At 41.4% G+C, this 19,261-nt stretch overlaps 1 protein-coding gene across 13 annotated transcripts in view; it reads left to right on the top strand.

Annotated features, from left to right (window-relative positions):
• Positions 1–19,261, top strand: part of LPCAT (lysophosphatidylcholine acyltransferase) — a 164,927-nt gene that overhangs the window by 124,931 nt on the left and 20,735 nt on the right. For all 13 annotated transcript variants that reach the window (XM_065433372.2, XM_065433366.2, XM_065433369.2 and 10 more), the window contains 4 exons: positions 5,439–5,493; positions 5,627–5,709; positions 6,707–6,829; positions 15,907–16,060. In XM_065433372.2, the coding sequence (XP_065289444.1) occupies positions 5,439–5,493; positions 5,627–5,709; positions 6,707–6,829; positions 15,907–16,060 (415 nt within the window). The remainder of the gene's footprint in view (positions 1–5,438; positions 5,494–5,626; positions 5,710–6,706; positions 6,830–15,906; positions 16,061–19,261) is intronic.

Here is a 19,261-nt window from a genome sequence, read left to right as displayed (position 1 = left end):
TCTTTGCTGATGGCAGAAGCGAGTTTGGCAGGCATGGAGGACGCTGTTACTTTTTAGATGCCAGTCAAGGCAACTCAGTGCCATTTTTTCCGTAAGTGTTCCAGCCTGGGAAGTCTATGATATATGTTGAAGGTTACTCAGAACAGAGGGCGATTTTTCGTACTTGAAAATAGGTATGACTGTTCATAGCTGCCACGAAGTGGGCAGCTTCCCACTGACTAAAACTTGATTAAAATTATGCAGAAGTTCCTCCAGGGTATTGTCAGGAAGGTTGCAGAGCATAGCGCGTGTAACGCCATCCGGGCCTGGTGCGCTGGATGTCTTAGTGGCAAGCAGTGCAGCATGAAGTTCCGCCTTGTTGAAAGGTGAGTTCCTGCCATCGTCCATCGTAGGCAGGCATGGGTTCAAAGTAATATTCGAAGGATATTATGAAGGTGGGGGGTTTAATGGGAAAAAAGCAGTTCCGGCGATGTCTGCCACTTCTTGTGTGGTGATTCAGAGGGTAAGATATAGGTCTTGTCGGTCTGTGCAAAGGTGGGTGCAGTGGGATAGTCCTCTGAAGGTGTGCCAAATGCGGCCAGCTCCTGTGTGGCTGTCAAACGATTCACAATGCCACTGCCAATTTTCACGAGCCAGTAGGTTGGCGTATTCGGTTAAGTCGGCAGTTGTGCAGTTACAGCGAATTCATTCAGGCATGTGTTTTTTCGTGGACTAGATAGATATCTGAAGCGTTACTTTTTGGGCGAGTTGGTTGTACATGATTCGTTAGAGACTTATGTGCGCACAGACAGGACGTCGAACGAAGAAGGGACATATACCATCCGCATGGTGTGTGTCCCTTCTTCGTTCGACGTCCCGTCTTTGTGCGTGCATAAGTATTTATAGATACATAGCTTGGGCTTCTTGCCTGGCCACCCAAAGGTTGAGGAGATGTTGCTTGGGGACTGGCGTGGAGTCGGTAAGTTGCCGTAGGGCAGACACTCTCCGCTTTGAAGGAATCACGAGTGGGAGTGCTGCAAGGCACAGTCCTCTTGCGATTACTATTCAACTTGGTGATGGCACTATTCTGTTATTGCCTGGCCGAGATACGTGGACTTTGCTTCAGTGTGTATGCGGACAACGTCACAATATGGACCAACGGGGGGGGGAGGCTCTTACGGTGGCCAGTCCGATGCCATTCAAGCTGGACTCGACACCATTGCCACATTTCTGAAGGAGGTCAGACTCATGCCTTCTGCTGAAAAAACTAACTTTGCAGTACTGGGCATGAAAGCAGCCTGTTCTGCCTTGCAATTTTTGTTCACCTTTTATGGCGAGCAAATATCTCAGCAAGGCAGTGTTCGAGTTCTAGGCATCTGCATCGATGCAGATGGTGGCGCAGCAACATGGCTTCACAACATCACTTGGACCTGGCATCAGATACTCCACCTAATCCGCTGCATCGTGAGGAGCGAACTCTCCATTGCCTCGTGACTGCTTTACTAATTTCACGTGCTGTATACGGCTATAGCTTCTACAATCTTACCTAAAAGCAATGACAAAAACTTGAATCGCTCAACCATGAAACCATGAAGGTTGTCACCAGCCTGCCGTGTTTGACCCCCTTACACCACCTTGCCCAAATGGCCCAGATGAATCCGATCGAGGCAATAGCCGAGGCTGCCAAGCATTCACATCTGTTCTGACTAAGACCCACAATATTCGGTCCCAGGATCCTCTCGCTTCTTCATCTGCCAGTCCCCTCAATGCTTCTGCCCTCTTTCCCTGCTCCGCAGGACTGACCCCTGACTGGTGACATTGCACCAATTCCCCAGTATGTGAATTCTGATCACGCAGAGAGGCAGATGTCTCACGCAAGGCAGCATCAAGCAGAAGTTCGCGATGCTCCTCCCCATCACCACGCTGTCTACACTAACGCTGTCTCAGTGACGAAGCTTCAGCCATAGCGTACTATTGCTTACGTACCGCCATGGCCTTCTCCTCCTGCCGCCCTGGCTGCAATGACCCCTTAATGGTGGAACTAGCTGCCATATCCGCTGCATCTGACACCGTCCTTAAGCCTCCTCTTGCAGCCTTCACGCATTGCACTGTTTACACAGACTTGCAGGTCTCCATAAAGGCCTGTGCCCGACTGGACTCGTGCAACGGTGCTGTCCACTCGATACACCGGGTGATGCAAATTGCCAACGAGGCTGGCCACACTGTCCACTTTGCATGAATACCAGGTCACACAGTAGTCGCTGGCAATCGAATGGCTGACTCTCTGGCAAGGGAACTTCACTCACACCCCATCGACGCGGACACAGTCCTGGTAGAGCCGAAGGTGTCTCGAAGGGCCACGCTCCGGAACATCCCTCCAGAAAATCCGATGCCTCTGCCGGGGAAGTTTACCCGTGCTGAAGCCACACACCTCCAATGCATCATCACGGAGACAGCAGTCACACCAGCGCGCCCTGCCAAGATGCGCCTCCAGACCTGGTAATTAGCCATTCGCCATTCCTGGCCAGGGAACCAGCTGCTGGATCAGCAACATATACTCTGGGGCTGCTTGGCTCTTGCCGAGCACAGTAGAAAAGCGATAGCCACCCTCCTGCCTACTCTGAGGCCTCAGGATTTGGACGCCTGGCGCCTTCCCACTGGTCCTCCGAGAGCTGGCGCCTCATATTCCACTCATTACTCCGATTTCTACAAGACTCAAAAATGGTCGATAATATCTGAACTGACCTTCCTCTCCATCCCTCCCCCCACTATGATGGATCCACTTCCTGGGGGTGGAACCTTTCTATGGTTATCTTAGTAAACATTTTAACAAACAACAACAATGCTTGGGGCAAAGTTGCAAATTTCGCAAGCCTCAAAGTACGAGCTTGCGTAGTTGATGATATTGACAATTCTGAAAACCGCGAGCCCCTCCACAATCATGAAGGCTAGAAGCAGTGATCAATGGAAACGGCGGACTTTGTGCGCCAGGTGAAATCCCCGATGTGTGAAACCAACACGGTAGCAGCCACTGACATTAGCGAAGTCTGGGAGCACGTCGCTACTGGTGATAAAATAGGTGGTGCTTCGATGGAGGAGTTTCTGCGTGCAGATAGTGCTGCCTCGTTCTGTAAAGAATCTCCAACGGGGCGATCATTGTTGTGACGCAGACGGCAGCATGGTGCGATGGAGGAGATAGCAGCAGCAGTGGCGACGATATTGACAGTGGCCCGCCTTTGACACCAACCCCAACGTTCACATAAAGTGCACTGTCGTCGATAGAGTCGCTCAACGATTTTGTGCATGCTAAATTATAGCTTCCAGTGTTCGCACAGCCACTGGATGCGATGCACACTGCGGTTGTGAACCTGAAACTTCCGTGAAAGCAAGTGCAGATTTCTATTTCAGCACGCCTAATGCTTGACACGCTGCTTAGAGGTATAAATTAATGTTTCATTTTTCACAGCCTACGTTCTACAATTTTTTATTGTAAGTGATAAATTTGGTGTCAGAGCTATGAAGGTATGTTCGGCAGCTTTTTTTTTCTTTTTTTATGGCAGTCCAGATATAGCGATGATCAGTTATAACGGTCGGATTTTCCGTTCTTTTTGATATTGTTATAAGTGGGCTGCACTGTACCAGCTATTGTGACTGCATAACAACATGGCAGTGGCCAGGCTGCACAGTTCGTTCCTAATTCGCCCATGTTACTTGATCTTTGTTGCAACACCAAGAATTAAATGGTAAAATCATTCATCACTTAGTCTCATCTCACACTAACGACTAAGTCTAAGTGCTGTTTTTTTTTCCGGTAATATTGAGGTCAGTTGTTTGTTTTGACGTTGCTAGGCCTAGTAGGATGGCACTGAGGGCAGAAGGTGTGTTGATTTCCACCTAAGAGATGCCGCCACAACACTCTGCAGCCTTAATCAATGCTAAAAGAGTTGTGTAGATTGCATTTTGAAAAATTATGATTAGGGTTCAGCATTCTAAGTTTTTATTTTACAGAAATGCGGCATACTTTTTTTGGCTTATATTTCCATCTAAAAATCCAGTTTCTTTTGGTGAAAATATTTTTTCAGATAACTCTTACTGGCTTTTCTTGGTGGATTTTTTTTCCACGTTGAGCTTTCTGTTTTTTTTTTTTTTGTGAATATCATCAGCACTGAAATGTGCTGTATAACTGTAGATCCTGCTCTTCAATGCTGCAGTTACATAAGATACACAGAATAATAGTTTTCGAGCATTTTTTGAGAAGCAGCTGTCTTGTAAGGGCACAACGGCATGTGACATGCAGGAAATAAGAGGAGGTGCATTTGGTATTGAATGACACTATTTGTAACATTATGCAGGCACAGAGTTCCAACAAATATTATAAAAAAATAAACGCTAGGTGTATGCGACCCCATGTTACCATCAGTTCGTGCGCCACCAATAGCCACCTGGGTCAGAGATTCCATGTCCCTTCTGTGTAGATGTCGCCCCCTCCCCCCTTTCCCTTCTTCGCATTTCAGTTGCAGCACGGAAAGTATAAAATGGATGCATATAAGAAAAAAAATTGTGCAGAAACTATCTATGATAATTGTCGAGGTAAGCGAATGCTGAATGTTTCTAGGAAGCTATTCGATTTTATTAATAAAATGATGCGCTTGAAGGCTTATATTTGTTGCAGTGAGGATAGTATTTAGGTAGCATTTGTTGTTTAACTGCATAATTTTATAGAGAACAGAGCCGTTAAGCAGCACATCTGTGGGGCTGGTATAAGTGGCTATACATATAAGCTGATTCATCATGTGTGTTGTCTCCAGCGACCAGAGCGCTGGCGTGGAAGGCAACTTCCATCCTCCTCTCCCACCACTGCCACGGGGGAGAGAGTATTAGGAGATGAGGAGGGCTGTCCTTACTGAGCGCTTCACCATAGCATCTAAACCTTGAGGTGTCACAAAGTTCTTGCGCTGCAGCACAGATGTCTTAAAGAGCTACAATGGTTGGCATTCGGTCACAAATGTGGCCTGCAGCTTGGTTATGCATGGGCACAAACTTTTTGCATCGGTGCCCTTGTATTGGTTTTACCACCGGCCACTGTGAAAATGGGTGAAAGAGCAAAAAAAAAAAAAACAAGAGACTCACTTTAAAACATAAATATTGCTTAGGTTACAGGCTCACATGTGGCCTTGACATTGCCTGGCTTCTTGCGTCAGAGCTCATGTAGGCCTGTAGCGATACACCCAATCACTGTCTTAGCTCTCTGGTAAATTTGTTTTCACTGACCCTGTTTAGTAAAACTGAATTCTGGAAAAAAATTCAGCATACTTTTTCCTGTTTTTTTTAAACTGATCATACTGAACCCTACAGTTATAACTCATCTTAAAAAGCTATGAAAATGGTTCTTGCATTCAGAAAAATAACATACTGTTGTGTGTATTACATTTATGTTGCTTTCATACCTTTTATTTCAGCTTTGAGACCTTATGGTTGACCTTGTGCCAGTTACGAACGCACATGGAAATTGAGGTAACTACTCATATGCGTTTCAGTTGCTTTTACAAAGCTTTAATATAGATAAAGTCTAAAGTATATGTGAAGCAGTTGCATCATTTAACTGTTTTCATTGATCGTTGTACACTGCTGATATTTCTTTCTTCAGTACCTTCCTGTCTATGTTCCAAGTGAAAGGGAGAAGAAAGACCCCAAGCTTTATGCTGAAAATGTTCGGTGCTTGATGGCCAAGTAAGGAAGTTCTTTTATTGGTACATTCTTCTTGAAACATAAAAACACGTGACTGTCTAGGGATCTTTAGTGTACGAAAAATGTATAACAAAAGAAAGCTCTTTATCGAGATATTTTTCACAATGTAGCAGAGCGATCACTCTAGACACTGCACAAGAACTGTGGAACACCTCACTAGAATTGAGAGTCAGGGAAATCTGACATGTTTCTTTTCCACATAGCTTTAACAATACAATTTGCCATGATTACATTACTAAAAAATGAAGAGATGGTCTCATTAAGGGTGTTTCATATGTGATATTGCAATTGCAAATGCTGAACCACATTGCAGCAGTCAAAGCAATGTTTATTGCACACAGATAGTTTTGTGTCGTTTTAAGCAGTATATATTGTTTTATTCTGTGTCACACCTACAGCAATAGTTTTTCTGCATTCAAATACAATTTCCGGGTTGGCAGATGTGCTAACAATGAACAATAGTTTTTTGTTATTTTATCTGTGTACACTATAAATCAGATGTGTGTGTGCATGTGCTTGCATGCGAATATAAACTGGGCAATCCATTTTCATAAAAGCGGAAATTAAAGGTCCCCTGTGGTAGCTATCAGTTCTGCCACACCAGTTACATTACTTGAAGATGTGGACACTACTTGAAAGCCAAATAGCAGAATGATGTTAGCCATTAAAAAAAAATTTCACTAACTAAATTTATATTTAATCCAATATAGAGCGCATGTCCCAATTGCAATTATGGAGCAGTAATGAAGGTAGTATTCATTTAGCAGAAAGTCTGTATTTAGCACCATTTTCGATAGATATGTCCTCAAAATTTGTGGTAAAATGCATTGATGCTCTAGTTAGCACTTATCAGCACTCTGTTTTACACAGTGTTGATCAGTGTTAACTGGAACATATAACTAGAAATGTACGAGTTAGGTTACTACAGTTACCATTGCACTGCTGATTGTCATTGAATAGTAACGTGTATCGTTGGCAGGGCCCTGCGAATCCCACTTTCATCATATTCATATGATGATCTTAAACAGACGGATGTGGACGACAGTGCTCGTGTGAAGACAGTTGTGTGCAATCGCCTGCAGCAGCTCATCAGTAGGAATTGGTGAGCATATCTTCCTTCTGTACTTGGCAGCCTACTTCATTTCTAATTTATTTTGTTGTGCATCTTATTATGTACAGGCCATGTATGTTTACTAGCAATGTGTACCAGGTGTTTAAGTGAAGATCATATTTAATAATAGTGCTGCAGAGATAAAGAGGTTTTTTTGGTGACACACATTTGGTGCCAGCAAACATAAGAAATTATATGATGATGATGATGCACTTATTGAATTGTCAATTAATTAAGACTCGCTAATTCACTTTTTAATATGTGACTTTATAGGTAACCTGCTACAATTCTGGAATTGAAACCAGTCAGTGCTCAAAGCCATAGGTATGGCGAGACTTGAGGCATCACACCAACAGTGAATCCTGCTCGTCCCATTGTTGCCAATGTTGAGCCAATGTACACATTGGCTCAACACTGGCATTTTGCAGCACTGCATTGGCCCATTGCTAGCAGCCAAGTCTAGGCCAATGTGCCTTTTGCTTGGTAAGCACACAAGTGCCGTACCCCAGCAGCAAGTGCTGAAAATGTTTTGCCAAGCTTTGGCTGCTTGCAGAGCAGACATCATGCAAGGCACGTGAAGCCAGCAGCATTGGCAACCTGGCCTATAGCTCATGGTCAATGCAATGCTGATGATAGTGATGCTTGTGCTAGTGTTTTGGAATAAATCACAGTGGCTCAGATTGACTTTCTGTTCACAAAGCACGAGCAATGATGCTGGGAGGCACTGTGACAGCATAAAATTGTGTGCAGTTGAGAAATATTTTACAACCACCTTGCACTGAAATTGAACAGTCACAGAGTATCGCGAGTGTACCAGCAGTATTTGTCTGGAAGTTTTATTGAAGATAACGCCTTCATGTTTGGCATGTAAGAATTCACACAATGCTCAACAGACATGCAATTCAAAATTTTGTAACGCTCATTCAGTCCTCACAGGCTGTGACACAACTAGCATGACACAACACTCACAGGCTGTGACACAACTAGCATGGTCTGTTCCTTTCACTTACACAGAGCCTTGTGCTGTCAACGGATAGCTAGAGCTCCCCTTGACGAATTGAATTCTCGTGCCAAGATCTCCTCGAATCAGCAATCTGTTGGAAGTGCAAGAGCACTTGCCAACTCAGTTGCCAGGCCCAGGGATGTTCATTTCGTTCACCTATTTTAAGCACCCTACTTCCGCAACCTTAGCTAGCTTAGCCGAAGGCCCACAGTGCTATGTGCCTTTGTGTGCATTTGCATTGTGATTGCACTTCTCATGCACAGATGCACATGCTACACAAGGTCATGGGACCTCCAACTTGATGATGATGGTAAGGCCATCGTGAGCAGCTTGTTTAGAGTTGAGTGGCTTTCATGAACGAGCTACCAGTTTTGAAACGGCTGGCTACACTTCATGCCTGTATATGTCTTGACAAAACAGATGTTGTTGCTCTGTGCTGACTGCTACCCTTGCTTAACTCTCTCAGTCTATCTGCAATGCTTTCTGTCCAGAGTTAATCAAAGTAAGAAATAGAATTTTAAGTTTAGCTGTATACATTCGCCTGTTTAGCAGGGATCAATAAGCCTTGTTGCCTCTCTACATTGCCCATACCGTTCAACGAAATGACCTGAATGGCAGAGTTGAGATGGATGCTTAGATTATGGTCCGCCAGAATATCATAGTTTTGCTCATGTGCAGATGCAAGATACAGCAGACTATAGCCTTCCATTACAGCACCTCAATGGCTAAATGATAACATGAACAGCAGTAGTTGAACGATGGGAAATAATTTTAAAAGTTCTTTGTGAGAACTGAATGAGCAAGTCGTAATTAACTTTTCAAGAGTAAACTCCTTCCTTGAACTTCTCGTCCTCATCTTTTCACAAGTTCAGACATGTGACACATGTGCTGGTCGACAGACAAATCCTTTAGCTTGTTCGTAGAATCAATGTCAGTGGGGAAGAAGAGATGAAATCCTGCCTAGGTAGGTTCGTTTAATGTAAAATGGAAATCACTAACATAGCTAATAACCTGATGAGAATAATGCAGCTCACATCACACATCCTATGTGGCTGCTATCATAGCAGCTCAATGCCTGCCATTTTGTTTTTCATGGTGTCCTTGAGATGATAGCATAGCGCAATGCAAAAGGCAGGTTGCACCTCACAGCTGTTCATACCAGTGGTGCAATACTCCTAGTATGATCATTAATGGTATCCACCATTATTCATCTGTGTACCCTTTTACCTGTAGCCAGGTATAGTGGCAATGTGATTTGTACCCACCCCTTTCAAATGATGTGCAAATGCGACCAAATATTTCATTGCATTCATATAACATGCATGTAGTTGAGATCTTATCTTTCAGCCAATATGCAAATATTTGTCTATATAGTAAGCAAACTAAACTAAGAAAAACATTTCATTGAACTCTGAACATGCATTCACAAGCTTCTGTAGTCAACATTTAAATGGGATTCATGTCTTTCAGTAGGCTTCTAGCAGGAGATCGCTCCTATTTAATAGAAAGGTGGCAAATAGGGAGGGTGAACCAAGTGACAGTAAGTGCTATGCCAGAAGCATGGGCCGTGCCTGGGGTGGAAGAAGAGGTGGAAGACCACGGTGAACTAAGTGGAAGAAGAGGGTATGGCTCTCAATGCAGTAGCATTGAGAGCCATACTGTTGAGGCAGCTTGAAAGCATCTGCCAAATACTTTTGTCTATTGCTGCATCAGTCAACTGATTCTAGAAGTCAACATCAAACAAAAACATGCACTTTGCTCTGCCCACGACCTGCTCCTCGCAGATGGCCCCTTCACAGAATCAAAACACGAATGCTTTGAGTAGCATGGAATTAGGATAAGGCAGGAACTCAGAATATAAATGCAAACCTGTTCACCACTCTTTAAAGTTTTGAGTTTACAGAGGCCCTCCTGCATTGCTCAGTACCTTTCTGATAACCGCCTCTTGCAGGCTTGTTCCCTGAAAAGGGGCAACTTGCTTGCATCGAAAAGAAAAATGCAATAAATGCTTTTGTGACATGAAGGTTCTTGTCAAAAGCACAGTGGAATGCACTGTCAAAGGTGGCAAAAGCGTTCGCATTGGTTTATGGTCATTGTTCAGCCATGTAATGTACCGCAATCCATTGATGAGATCTGCCGAAATGATCAGTTTCTTTAGTTTCGTGGGTTTGATAAAGGCGCCAAACTGAGAATTTAAGTACTCATAAGTGTGCTTGCACTTGTTTGTTAGAATTGCTGCTACTCATGGCCATGAGTATCGAAATGTTGCATATTGCATCGGCAACAAAAAGGAAGTTTGAATAAGGCAGGAGTTTCAGCTTCATGTAGGCTGAAACTTATGGATGAGCTTCTTAAAGCAAAATTGGAGGAGCAACTTGCAGTTAAAATTGAAGTAAAAATAGAAGCAACAGGAATGCTAGTCTCATTAAAGTCAAAATTACTTTTTTGATTTACTCACAAAAAGCTATATCTAATAATTGCAACGTAGTAATGAAACCTTGTTATATCGTTACTAATATGGATGAGATAGTTCAAGTGGCTGAGGAGTTCTATAGAGATTTATACAGTACCAGTGGCACCCACGACGATAGTGGAAGAGAGAATAGCCTAGAGGAATTCGAAATCCCACAGGTAACGCCAGAAGAAGTAAAGAAAGCCTTAGGGGCTATGCAAAGGGGGAAGGCAGCTGGGAAGGATCAGGTAACAGCAGATTTGTTGAAGGATGGTGGTCAGATTGTTCTAGAGAAACTGGCCACCCTGTATACGCAATGCCTCATAACCTCGAGCGTACCGGAATCTTGGAAGAACGCTAACATAATCCTAATCCATAAGAAAGGGGACGCCAAAGACTTGAAAAATTATAGACCGATCAGCTTACTGTCCGTTGTCTACAAAGTATTTACTAAGGTAATCGCAGATAGAATCAGGAACACCTTAGACTTCTGTCAACCAAAGGACCAGGCAGGATTCCGTAAAGGCTACTCAACAATAGACCATATTCACACTATCAATCAAGTGATAGAGAAATGTGCAGAATATAACCAACCCTTATATATAGGTTTCATTGATTACGAGAAAGCGTTTGATTCAGTCGAAACCTCAGCAGTCATGGAGGCATTACGGAATCAGGGTGTAGATGAGCCATATGTAAAAATACTGGAAGATATCTACAGCGACTCCACAGCCACCATAGTCCTCCACAAAGAAAGCAACAAAATCCCTATAAAGAAAGGCGTCAGACAGGCAGATACGATCTCTCCGATGCTATTCACAGCATGTTTACAGGAGGTATTCAGAGGCCTGGAGTGGGAAGAATTGGGGATCAAAGTTGCGATTCGCTGATGATATTGCCTTGCTTAGTAACTCAGGAGACCAATTGCAATGCATGCTCACTGACCTGGAGAGGCAAAGCAGAAGGGTGGGTCTGAAAATTAATCTGCAGGAAACTAAAGTGTTGTTTAACAGTCTCGGAAGAGAACAGCAGTTTACAATAGGTAGCAAAGCACTGGAAGTGGTAAGGGAATACATCTACTTAGGGCAGGTAGTGACCACGGATCCGGATCATGAGACTGAAATAACCAGAAGAATAAGAATGGGCTGGGGTGCATTTGGCAGGCATTCTCAAATCATGAACAGCAGGTTGCCACTATCCCTCAAAAGGAAAGTGTATAACAGCTGTGTGTTACCAGTACTCACATATGGGGCAGAAACATGGAGGCTTACGAAAAGGGTTCTGCTGAAATTGAGGACGACGCAACGAGCTATGGAAAGAAGAATGATGGGTGTAACGTTAAGGGATAAGAAAAGAGCAGGTTGGGTGCGGCAACAAACACGGGTAAATGACATCTTAGTTGAAATCAAGAAAAAGAAATGGGCATGGGCCGGACATGTAATGAGGAGGGAAGATAACCGATGGTCACTAAGGGTTACGGACTGGATTCCAAGGGAGGGAAGCGTAGCAGGGGGCGGCAGAAAGTTGGGTGGGCGGATGACATTAAGACGTTTGCAGGGACAACATGGCCACAATTAGTACATGACCGGGGTAGTTGGAGAAGTATGGGAGAGGCCTTTGCCCTGCAGTGGGCGTAACCAGGCTGATGATGATGATGAAACGTTGTTCATAGTTCATAGTTGGTTTATGTGGTGATCACAACTTTTACTCAATATGTATAATTCTGTCCTGTACTTGGAGTGTATTACAAGTGTTGTGTGCTTTGGCTGTTCAAAACATCGGACTTTATATATGCGTACATGGACTGAACTAATGCACAGAACTTTGCGACTCATGTACTGTTGGACTGTATATCTTTTATTGATCCGGTGTTCTGCTGAGTGTTATATTTAGTGTCGCTATTCTCCCTTATTTCGCAAATAAGGGAGAATACTGCCTTTGCCCTGCAGTGGGCATAACTAGGCTGATGATGATGAATGAAACCTTGGTATGAGTGATTCAAGCTGAAGGCAGAAATGAAATGTTTGGTTGTTTACTCATGCCTGTATTGCTCTATTGCTTTAATGTCCCAGATGATTGAAGCTTATACTCAGCTTAGTTCTCTTAGGTGCAAATGGTAAGTGGAATACAAGCTCTCAGATGAGAATTTTTTTATTATGCGTACAGGTATGTCTACAAGCTGTTGGTAACCTGCGTGCCAGCCTTTACAGCAGTGTTTCATTCACTTCACATCCCAACCTTTAAAGCTTACTAGAGCAGGTGTTGCCAAAACTGCGCAAAAGGCAGCACCATAAAAAAAAAACGGCCCAATAAATACTGAATTTTGTAAAAGAAATTAATAATAATATGTGCTTATCAATTTGGAAAAGACAAAAAACTAATTTCTCTAGTGTAAATAATTAACACACACACGCATCCTTGCTCTGGCTTCATCAGTCAGAGCACATGCTATAATAAGAAAAGTTTGGCAGATGCCTATCATGTACATACCACCAAGTCTGGCTCAGCTAAAGATATGTTAAAGGTTAAGTTAATACACATGAATAGGAATAATTATTGTCCAAGTCCATGAAACACAAGGCAGGGACAGGGCACAGTGCTAAATTGGTGTGTCAATTTTGTCTGCATAGCACACATGTATGCCAGGCATATCTACGAAGATGTTAAATAAAATTTAAAAATTGCTGTTTTGAAATAAAAGGACGATTATTTTGGAAGTGTGCCATCAGTGGTGGTGACTTCAGGTTGACAGGTGAGATGTGGTAATTAGTCACTAATAAAAAAATTCATTAAAACATTTTAAACTTTTATTTTCAGCAGGCTAATTGTAATGAGAAAATTGTAGCCTGCTCTCCATACAAGCCATATCAACTTTTGTATCTGAAAAATTTTGATTACGCACGGAACTGTGGCATGGCAAATTGCGACTCGGAGCGCGCATAACGAAACCTGGGAGGCTGCAGCAGCGAGCACAAAGCCGCATCCCTCGAGGCAATATTCTTAGCAGCAGGCAACCACCGCACTGTGACAGCAAGGAGGATGGAGCGGCAGCGCGCTGGCTGCCTGCTGCGGGGTGATGTAAGCAGAATGTTGCCTCAAGGGGCATGGCTTTGCGCTCACTGCAGCCTCCCAGTTTTTGTTTCACTCGCTCTGTTAGCCCAAATTCGTTGTGCCACAGTTCCACAGATAATCCCATTTTTCCAGATCTAAAGGTTGATATGGCTTGTACGGAGAGCCTGCTTCAATTTCCCAATTACGATCAGGCTGTTGAAACAAAAAAATTTGAAGTTAATTAATATTTTTGTTAATCAACAACTAATTACTATGTGTCACCCGTCACTCCATGGTCGCCACCATTGACATATGACATGTCTCCAAAAGAGCCGTCGTTTTTTTTTTTTTTTTGAACGGCTATTTCTAACTATTACTTAGTCTTCTAGAAACGCCCTGTATATAAACCATGTGCAAGAAAAATTCACAGCAGCAACTGCCAACTACCTTAACCAAGAGTTGCCCATCAGTACAAAGGCATCAAAAAACAGTATTTCATTTGGAAAGAGAATACGAATAAAGAGAATAAAGAAAATACGTATAATCTGTTGATGCATATTGTGGTGTATTCCCTCATATATAAAGCAATGTGGATAGAAATGAAAGAATAGGCAATAGTGGTAACTATGAAACAACATTTAAGCCAAGTTGCTGAATTTTTATTTATTCAACATATTTCCCAAATGTGTGTCTGCATCATGGCTTGCATTGTGATTAAAAGATAGGTTGGTTGGTTGGTTTATTCGATGCGATTTGACGTGTGTGATATTTGGCACAATGTAGTTTACTGACTTCTGTGTCCGTGACTGATACTTGCTCATTGCAATACAAAGTCAGCATCTAGGTTTATTTATTTACATATACTGCAGCCCAATATAGGGCTATAGCAAGTCTACTGATGTATCTAGAAATACGTGTTGACCCTTGATACAACAAAGTAATTCAGCAATAAAAATTTGTTAAATTGCGAATATCATTAAATCAAGGTCTCTGCTTCAGCAGTAAGAGGTGCTTTACAGGTCTGTTGGACAGTTTTAATGGAAAGTATCATGTCAGTAAACAAATTGAACAGAATCTCATAAGAAACTTAACCCATAATAACGACCATATAAAGCCAGCAGGCTATGAAGTTAAGGGAAGCATACGGATAATTAGCTGTGGTTGAAATAGGAATGTACAAATTAATAAAGAAAAGGCAAAATGAAAAGATAACTAGTTGCCGGTGGGAACTGAACCCACAACCTTTGGATTGCGCCGGTTTTGGTTTCCCCTTTTCCTCTTTTCTTCATTATTTTCTACATTTCAGTTTCAACCACAGCTGATTACGCCTACACTTTCCTTGGCTTCATTGCCTGCTGGCTTTATGTGGTTGTGATAACAAAAATCAAGCCCCTCTGTTTCCCTTCTCTGTGCTCAACCAATAATAATGGGATCAAAAGCAGTAGTGCCAGAGATCGGGTCAAATGCAAAGTGGGCCATCCCTACTGCTCATGTATCATCATGATCGCAGCTCTTCAATGCTAGGAAGCCATTTGTTTTTTTGCAAAGGCGTAGGGAGTCATGAGGCCAAAATCACTGTATGATGTTAAATGCTAACAACCACGAAGTATCATTCTGGCTAAATTTGTTATAAATGAATGGTATATATCATTAAAGCAATCTTAGCAAATCCTCAGGGCTGGTAATTGCATAGTTTTCTTGTTAACAGCCTTTCAACAGCACCCAAGCAAAATGTGTGTACCTGACAGTTGTCTCTATGACGCAAGTCCAAGCACACCGCCTTCGAGATTTTTGAGCATGCCATGGGCAGCCGCAGAGACTGCATTATCTCAGAGGTCATGGCCAGGAGTCACTAGGTCTTGCGTCACTTCCGGCGAGTGGTTACAGCAGCATTTTTTTTTCAGTTTCAGTGTCAAAAATATATATTTTTGTGAGCCTTCCATGATGCTTCCGCTTGTATCACAAACCTAAAATTTCTCACGTAGGCTCTGCTATATCTACATCATCTTAACCTAGGCTTTTTAAGTAATGCAGTCCAAAATTACATTGCAGTCGGCCTTTAATGGTAGTTTTTCGTGATGACAGCATTGTGGGATGGCATCATGGCAAAAAATAATGTACTTTGTTGTGATGCTGTCAACATTTGCATGCATAAAGACATATGCAAATGATGAGTTCAAACTTCGGTGATGTTTTTTGTTGTTGTTGTCACAAATTAAGGCTCTTGATACATGCATGATATGCATGTGGGCTTTGCTAAATCAAAACTGTGGAACAATGCTGTTTTGCTAAATCATGGGAAAAGGCACATGGTGTTCAATAGATCTGATATTAAGAAATTCAAGGAGTTTGTTATATATGGCAGATTTCGTGAAATATTGTTTGATTTATCAAGAGTTTGACTGGATTTCTATTTTGAGTTTGATATATTCTGTGCATTGCTTCAACTGTAGTCATATTTATTCGCATTATTTTCTTGTGTAAAGAGGGTGTGCAATTTAATGTAACTTTTCAATTATAGCATGCTGACTGCTGCTGTTTCTCCCCGTTTCATTCACATAGCATCCAGTTCCGAGATATGAGCGACGTGATTCTCAAAGTGAAAGCTGCCATAAAAAACCGTGAGAGCTCAAGGGTGAGCTTTTTAGAGTTTGTTGCTATCCTTGGAGTGCCCTCAGACCACATTTCCAAGAACATGTTTGAGGCTCTTGATATAGTAAGTCATTCATGTTCCACATTGATACTATGCCATGGCAGATATACTTGTGCATGGTTCTGTCTTTTCTTCCTGTGCAGAAGCTTTTGTAATTGAAAGTGAAATATGTTACCTGTTAAATATGCAGTGATTGAGATAGTTCAGAATTTTCGCTACTTATTTATGTAGATTCAAAGGGACATCGAAGAAAGTTATTCATTTTAACTAAACAGTCAAGTAACACCTCTCAAATATTGACCTTGTCATACTTGTAAAAAGAGAAGGCTTGGTATGTCCATAAAACAGCATAAAAATAAAGGGCATTTGCACCATCTTGGACTTTTGCACAAGCCATCTCCCAGTCATACTACAGATCATGACACATTTTAACAAGGTATAGTTAGTTACATTTAAAAAATAATTGTACCACAGTAAATAGATAATGTAAGCTCATACTTTTATCTTTTGCTCACTTTTCTACAATAGAATGGACCAAACTGAATAAAAATAATGAAATCTATTATACATATTACGCAAGGACATAATGAATGCTGTACTTTGATGATGTAACTTAGGGAAAATTGGCTTTCATTTTTTGAGTGCCTGTATATAAAACGTATTTATCAACTAGATAAAAGCGAGGATCATTCTGAAAGAGCCAGTTTAACATGCATAAACGTTTCCCTTTCTTTTTTTTGTCCCTTAGAAGCTTGCTTAGTGTTGTGTTAGCTCCTCTTCACACTAGCATATTTCTCTCGTACATTGCTGAACAAAACATTCATACCATTGCACTCAGTACTGATTGGGAAATGCACACTAATTCAACCATTTTAAAAGATATATTAATGGCCCTTTGATGTACTTGTATGTGATACTGGCATATAGTACTTGAGAATTTTTCACCAATTTTGCAACTATCAGGGCTATGGGACCTATCTGCAATCTGTCAACTTGATTGTGTTGAATGATTTACCTGCTGTTGATTTTTCATATTCTCTCATTTTTGTACAGTTGTGGCTAGTGACCCTAGGTGTAATCAGACCATTCTGCTGGCAAGCTTATAACCCCTAGCAAATGCACTTCTGACTCTTTCATCCTCAGTGTTTCATAAAAAAAGACTAAAAAATTATCATAGTGTGACATAACAAAGTCAGGATTACAGTTATGCTCATAGAATGTACCACAGGAGGATTCTTACAAAGTGCTGAATGTGATCTTGCAATACTTTATTCAGCTGGTCTTTCCCGTTAAAGTACATGCTTTTAGCTATGTCTACATTATTTGCTCACACTGCAGTTAGTTGCAGTTATCATGTATTTCTTTGATTGTGTCACGATGAACCCTTTGTCTTTGAACCAAAGATATTGTTTTGAGACATTCTTCTGGCACATGACACTGCCTAAACCTACTAGTGCTTTCCCATGCAGTATATATCACAGCCAGAAAGCAATGAGGCTATCAGGACCACTTTTTTATAATATAATCTTGAAAGCACTAAATAAATGTAGCTTTGAAGGTGATCCCTCCATATAGATATATGTTTAAGAGGAAGCATTGCAAATTGAACCTCAGCTTTTATATGTACGACTCTACAAAATGTCCACAGAACATACAAAATAATGTAGAGCTGCGGGCTAAAACTGCATATTGTTACCACTTGTCTACATTAGTTAGCTTCCAGTATTTTTTATCGGTATATGCTTTTTCTGATGCACACCTATGGCTGAGTGGTGCATGGTGTAAAGTAATGGCAGGTACTGTTACTTTGGCCTACTGCTTTGAGTGAGAGGAGTCACTAAGGGGATATCACATGATATCAGTATACTGTTGTTTATGGTGGGAATTGATGGAGAGGAGACAATATGGTAAATTGCCTGATATCAGGCAAAGTTCTGACTACAAGAGTTGGTTGAGCAATTTTGTTCGCAGCAGCCATTAAACATGCCTGCAGGGCATCCATTGTTCAATACATGTATGAGGGCGGCTTTTTCTTATGTCTTCTCAGCTCCAGCAAACAAGACAGGTTCACAGGAAAATGGATGCTTGAAGTGATCAACAGTGGTTGAACAAGGTTGTTTTCGTCAGGCTCTGATGAAAACAAGTCCCCCTGTCGACTCATCTGGCTCGGTCAGAGACATCTCTTGTTTATCCGCTGTTGATCACTTCACCTCTGGTAAAGGGTTGTCAATTTTTCATGGTGGTTAAGCAAATAATTAACAATAATAAATCTCTTTAGTAATCACTTCGTAGCTCAAGTGACATTTAGAAAGCTGTATAGCATGTTGAGTAACACATGATTCAAGTGCTTCTTGCAAGGTACCTTTCCCATTGTTTCTTTTTTCCTGCAAAAGGATAAGTGGGACATAGCACATTGGAGCTTTGTTAGTCACCTTGTTTTGTTCTTTTTCTTTTTTTAAATTTCAGGCACTTAGTGTACACCGTTTTTGTTGCCTTAAGAAACAAACTATGTAAAAAAATATCTTGTCAGTTTGTACTTTTTGAGAACCATTCCAAGTTGTTGAGGTGTTCCTCTATACATCCAACTAATTTTTGATTGATTTTATTGGTATTATTGAATTGAATAATCTGTAATTAATAAGTTAGTCCACTGAATGAAATATGATGAATAATTTGTAATTAATAAGTTAGTCCACTGAATGAAATATGGATAATCATCAGTCATAAATTTTCACTATAGGATATATAGACAAGTTGAAGTAGCACTGTTTTATTTGTGTCATGCACTTTGCTATTTTTACATTGCACATTTGGGCAATCAGTTCACTTATGGTCTGTGTGCCACCACAAAAGCTTTAGGATGCCTTTGAAAACATTCAAGTCATCTTTTTGACGCTTGTTATCTTTAGTGTCAAATTTATAGTATTGACAACTTATAATATTGATTATTTACATTTGTTAAAAATAGTGAAGAGTTATACTGTTTTTACAAGTTCTGCAGAACAACTTACACATTTGTTTTTTATATATCAACAGCGTTGCATATTATAAAAAACTTGAGTTGGCAGTTCGTTCCTTGGTTTTGGCATACGTTATTGTTGCCAATGGTCAATGATGTAAACTTTAAGTTTAAGGATTTTGAAGGTTTGCTGTGTCTAGCAATTATTGAATAAGATTGCAAGCATTAATAACTTGTTAGTAATTCACTAATTCCCAATGAACTACTAAGGTTACTAATCTTTCTAGTGTCACCGAGCTGCTTAT

The sequence above is a fragment of the Dermacentor albipictus genome, chromosome 1, assembly GCF_038994185.2.
Source record: "Dermacentor albipictus isolate Rhodes 1998 colony chromosome 1, USDA_Dalb.pri_finalv2, whole genome shotgun sequence".
NCBI classification, from domain to species: domain Eukaryota; kingdom Metazoa; phylum Arthropoda; class Arachnida; order Ixodida; family Ixodidae; genus Dermacentor; species Dermacentor albipictus.
This window is presented reverse-complemented; position numbering and strand designations above follow the sequence as displayed.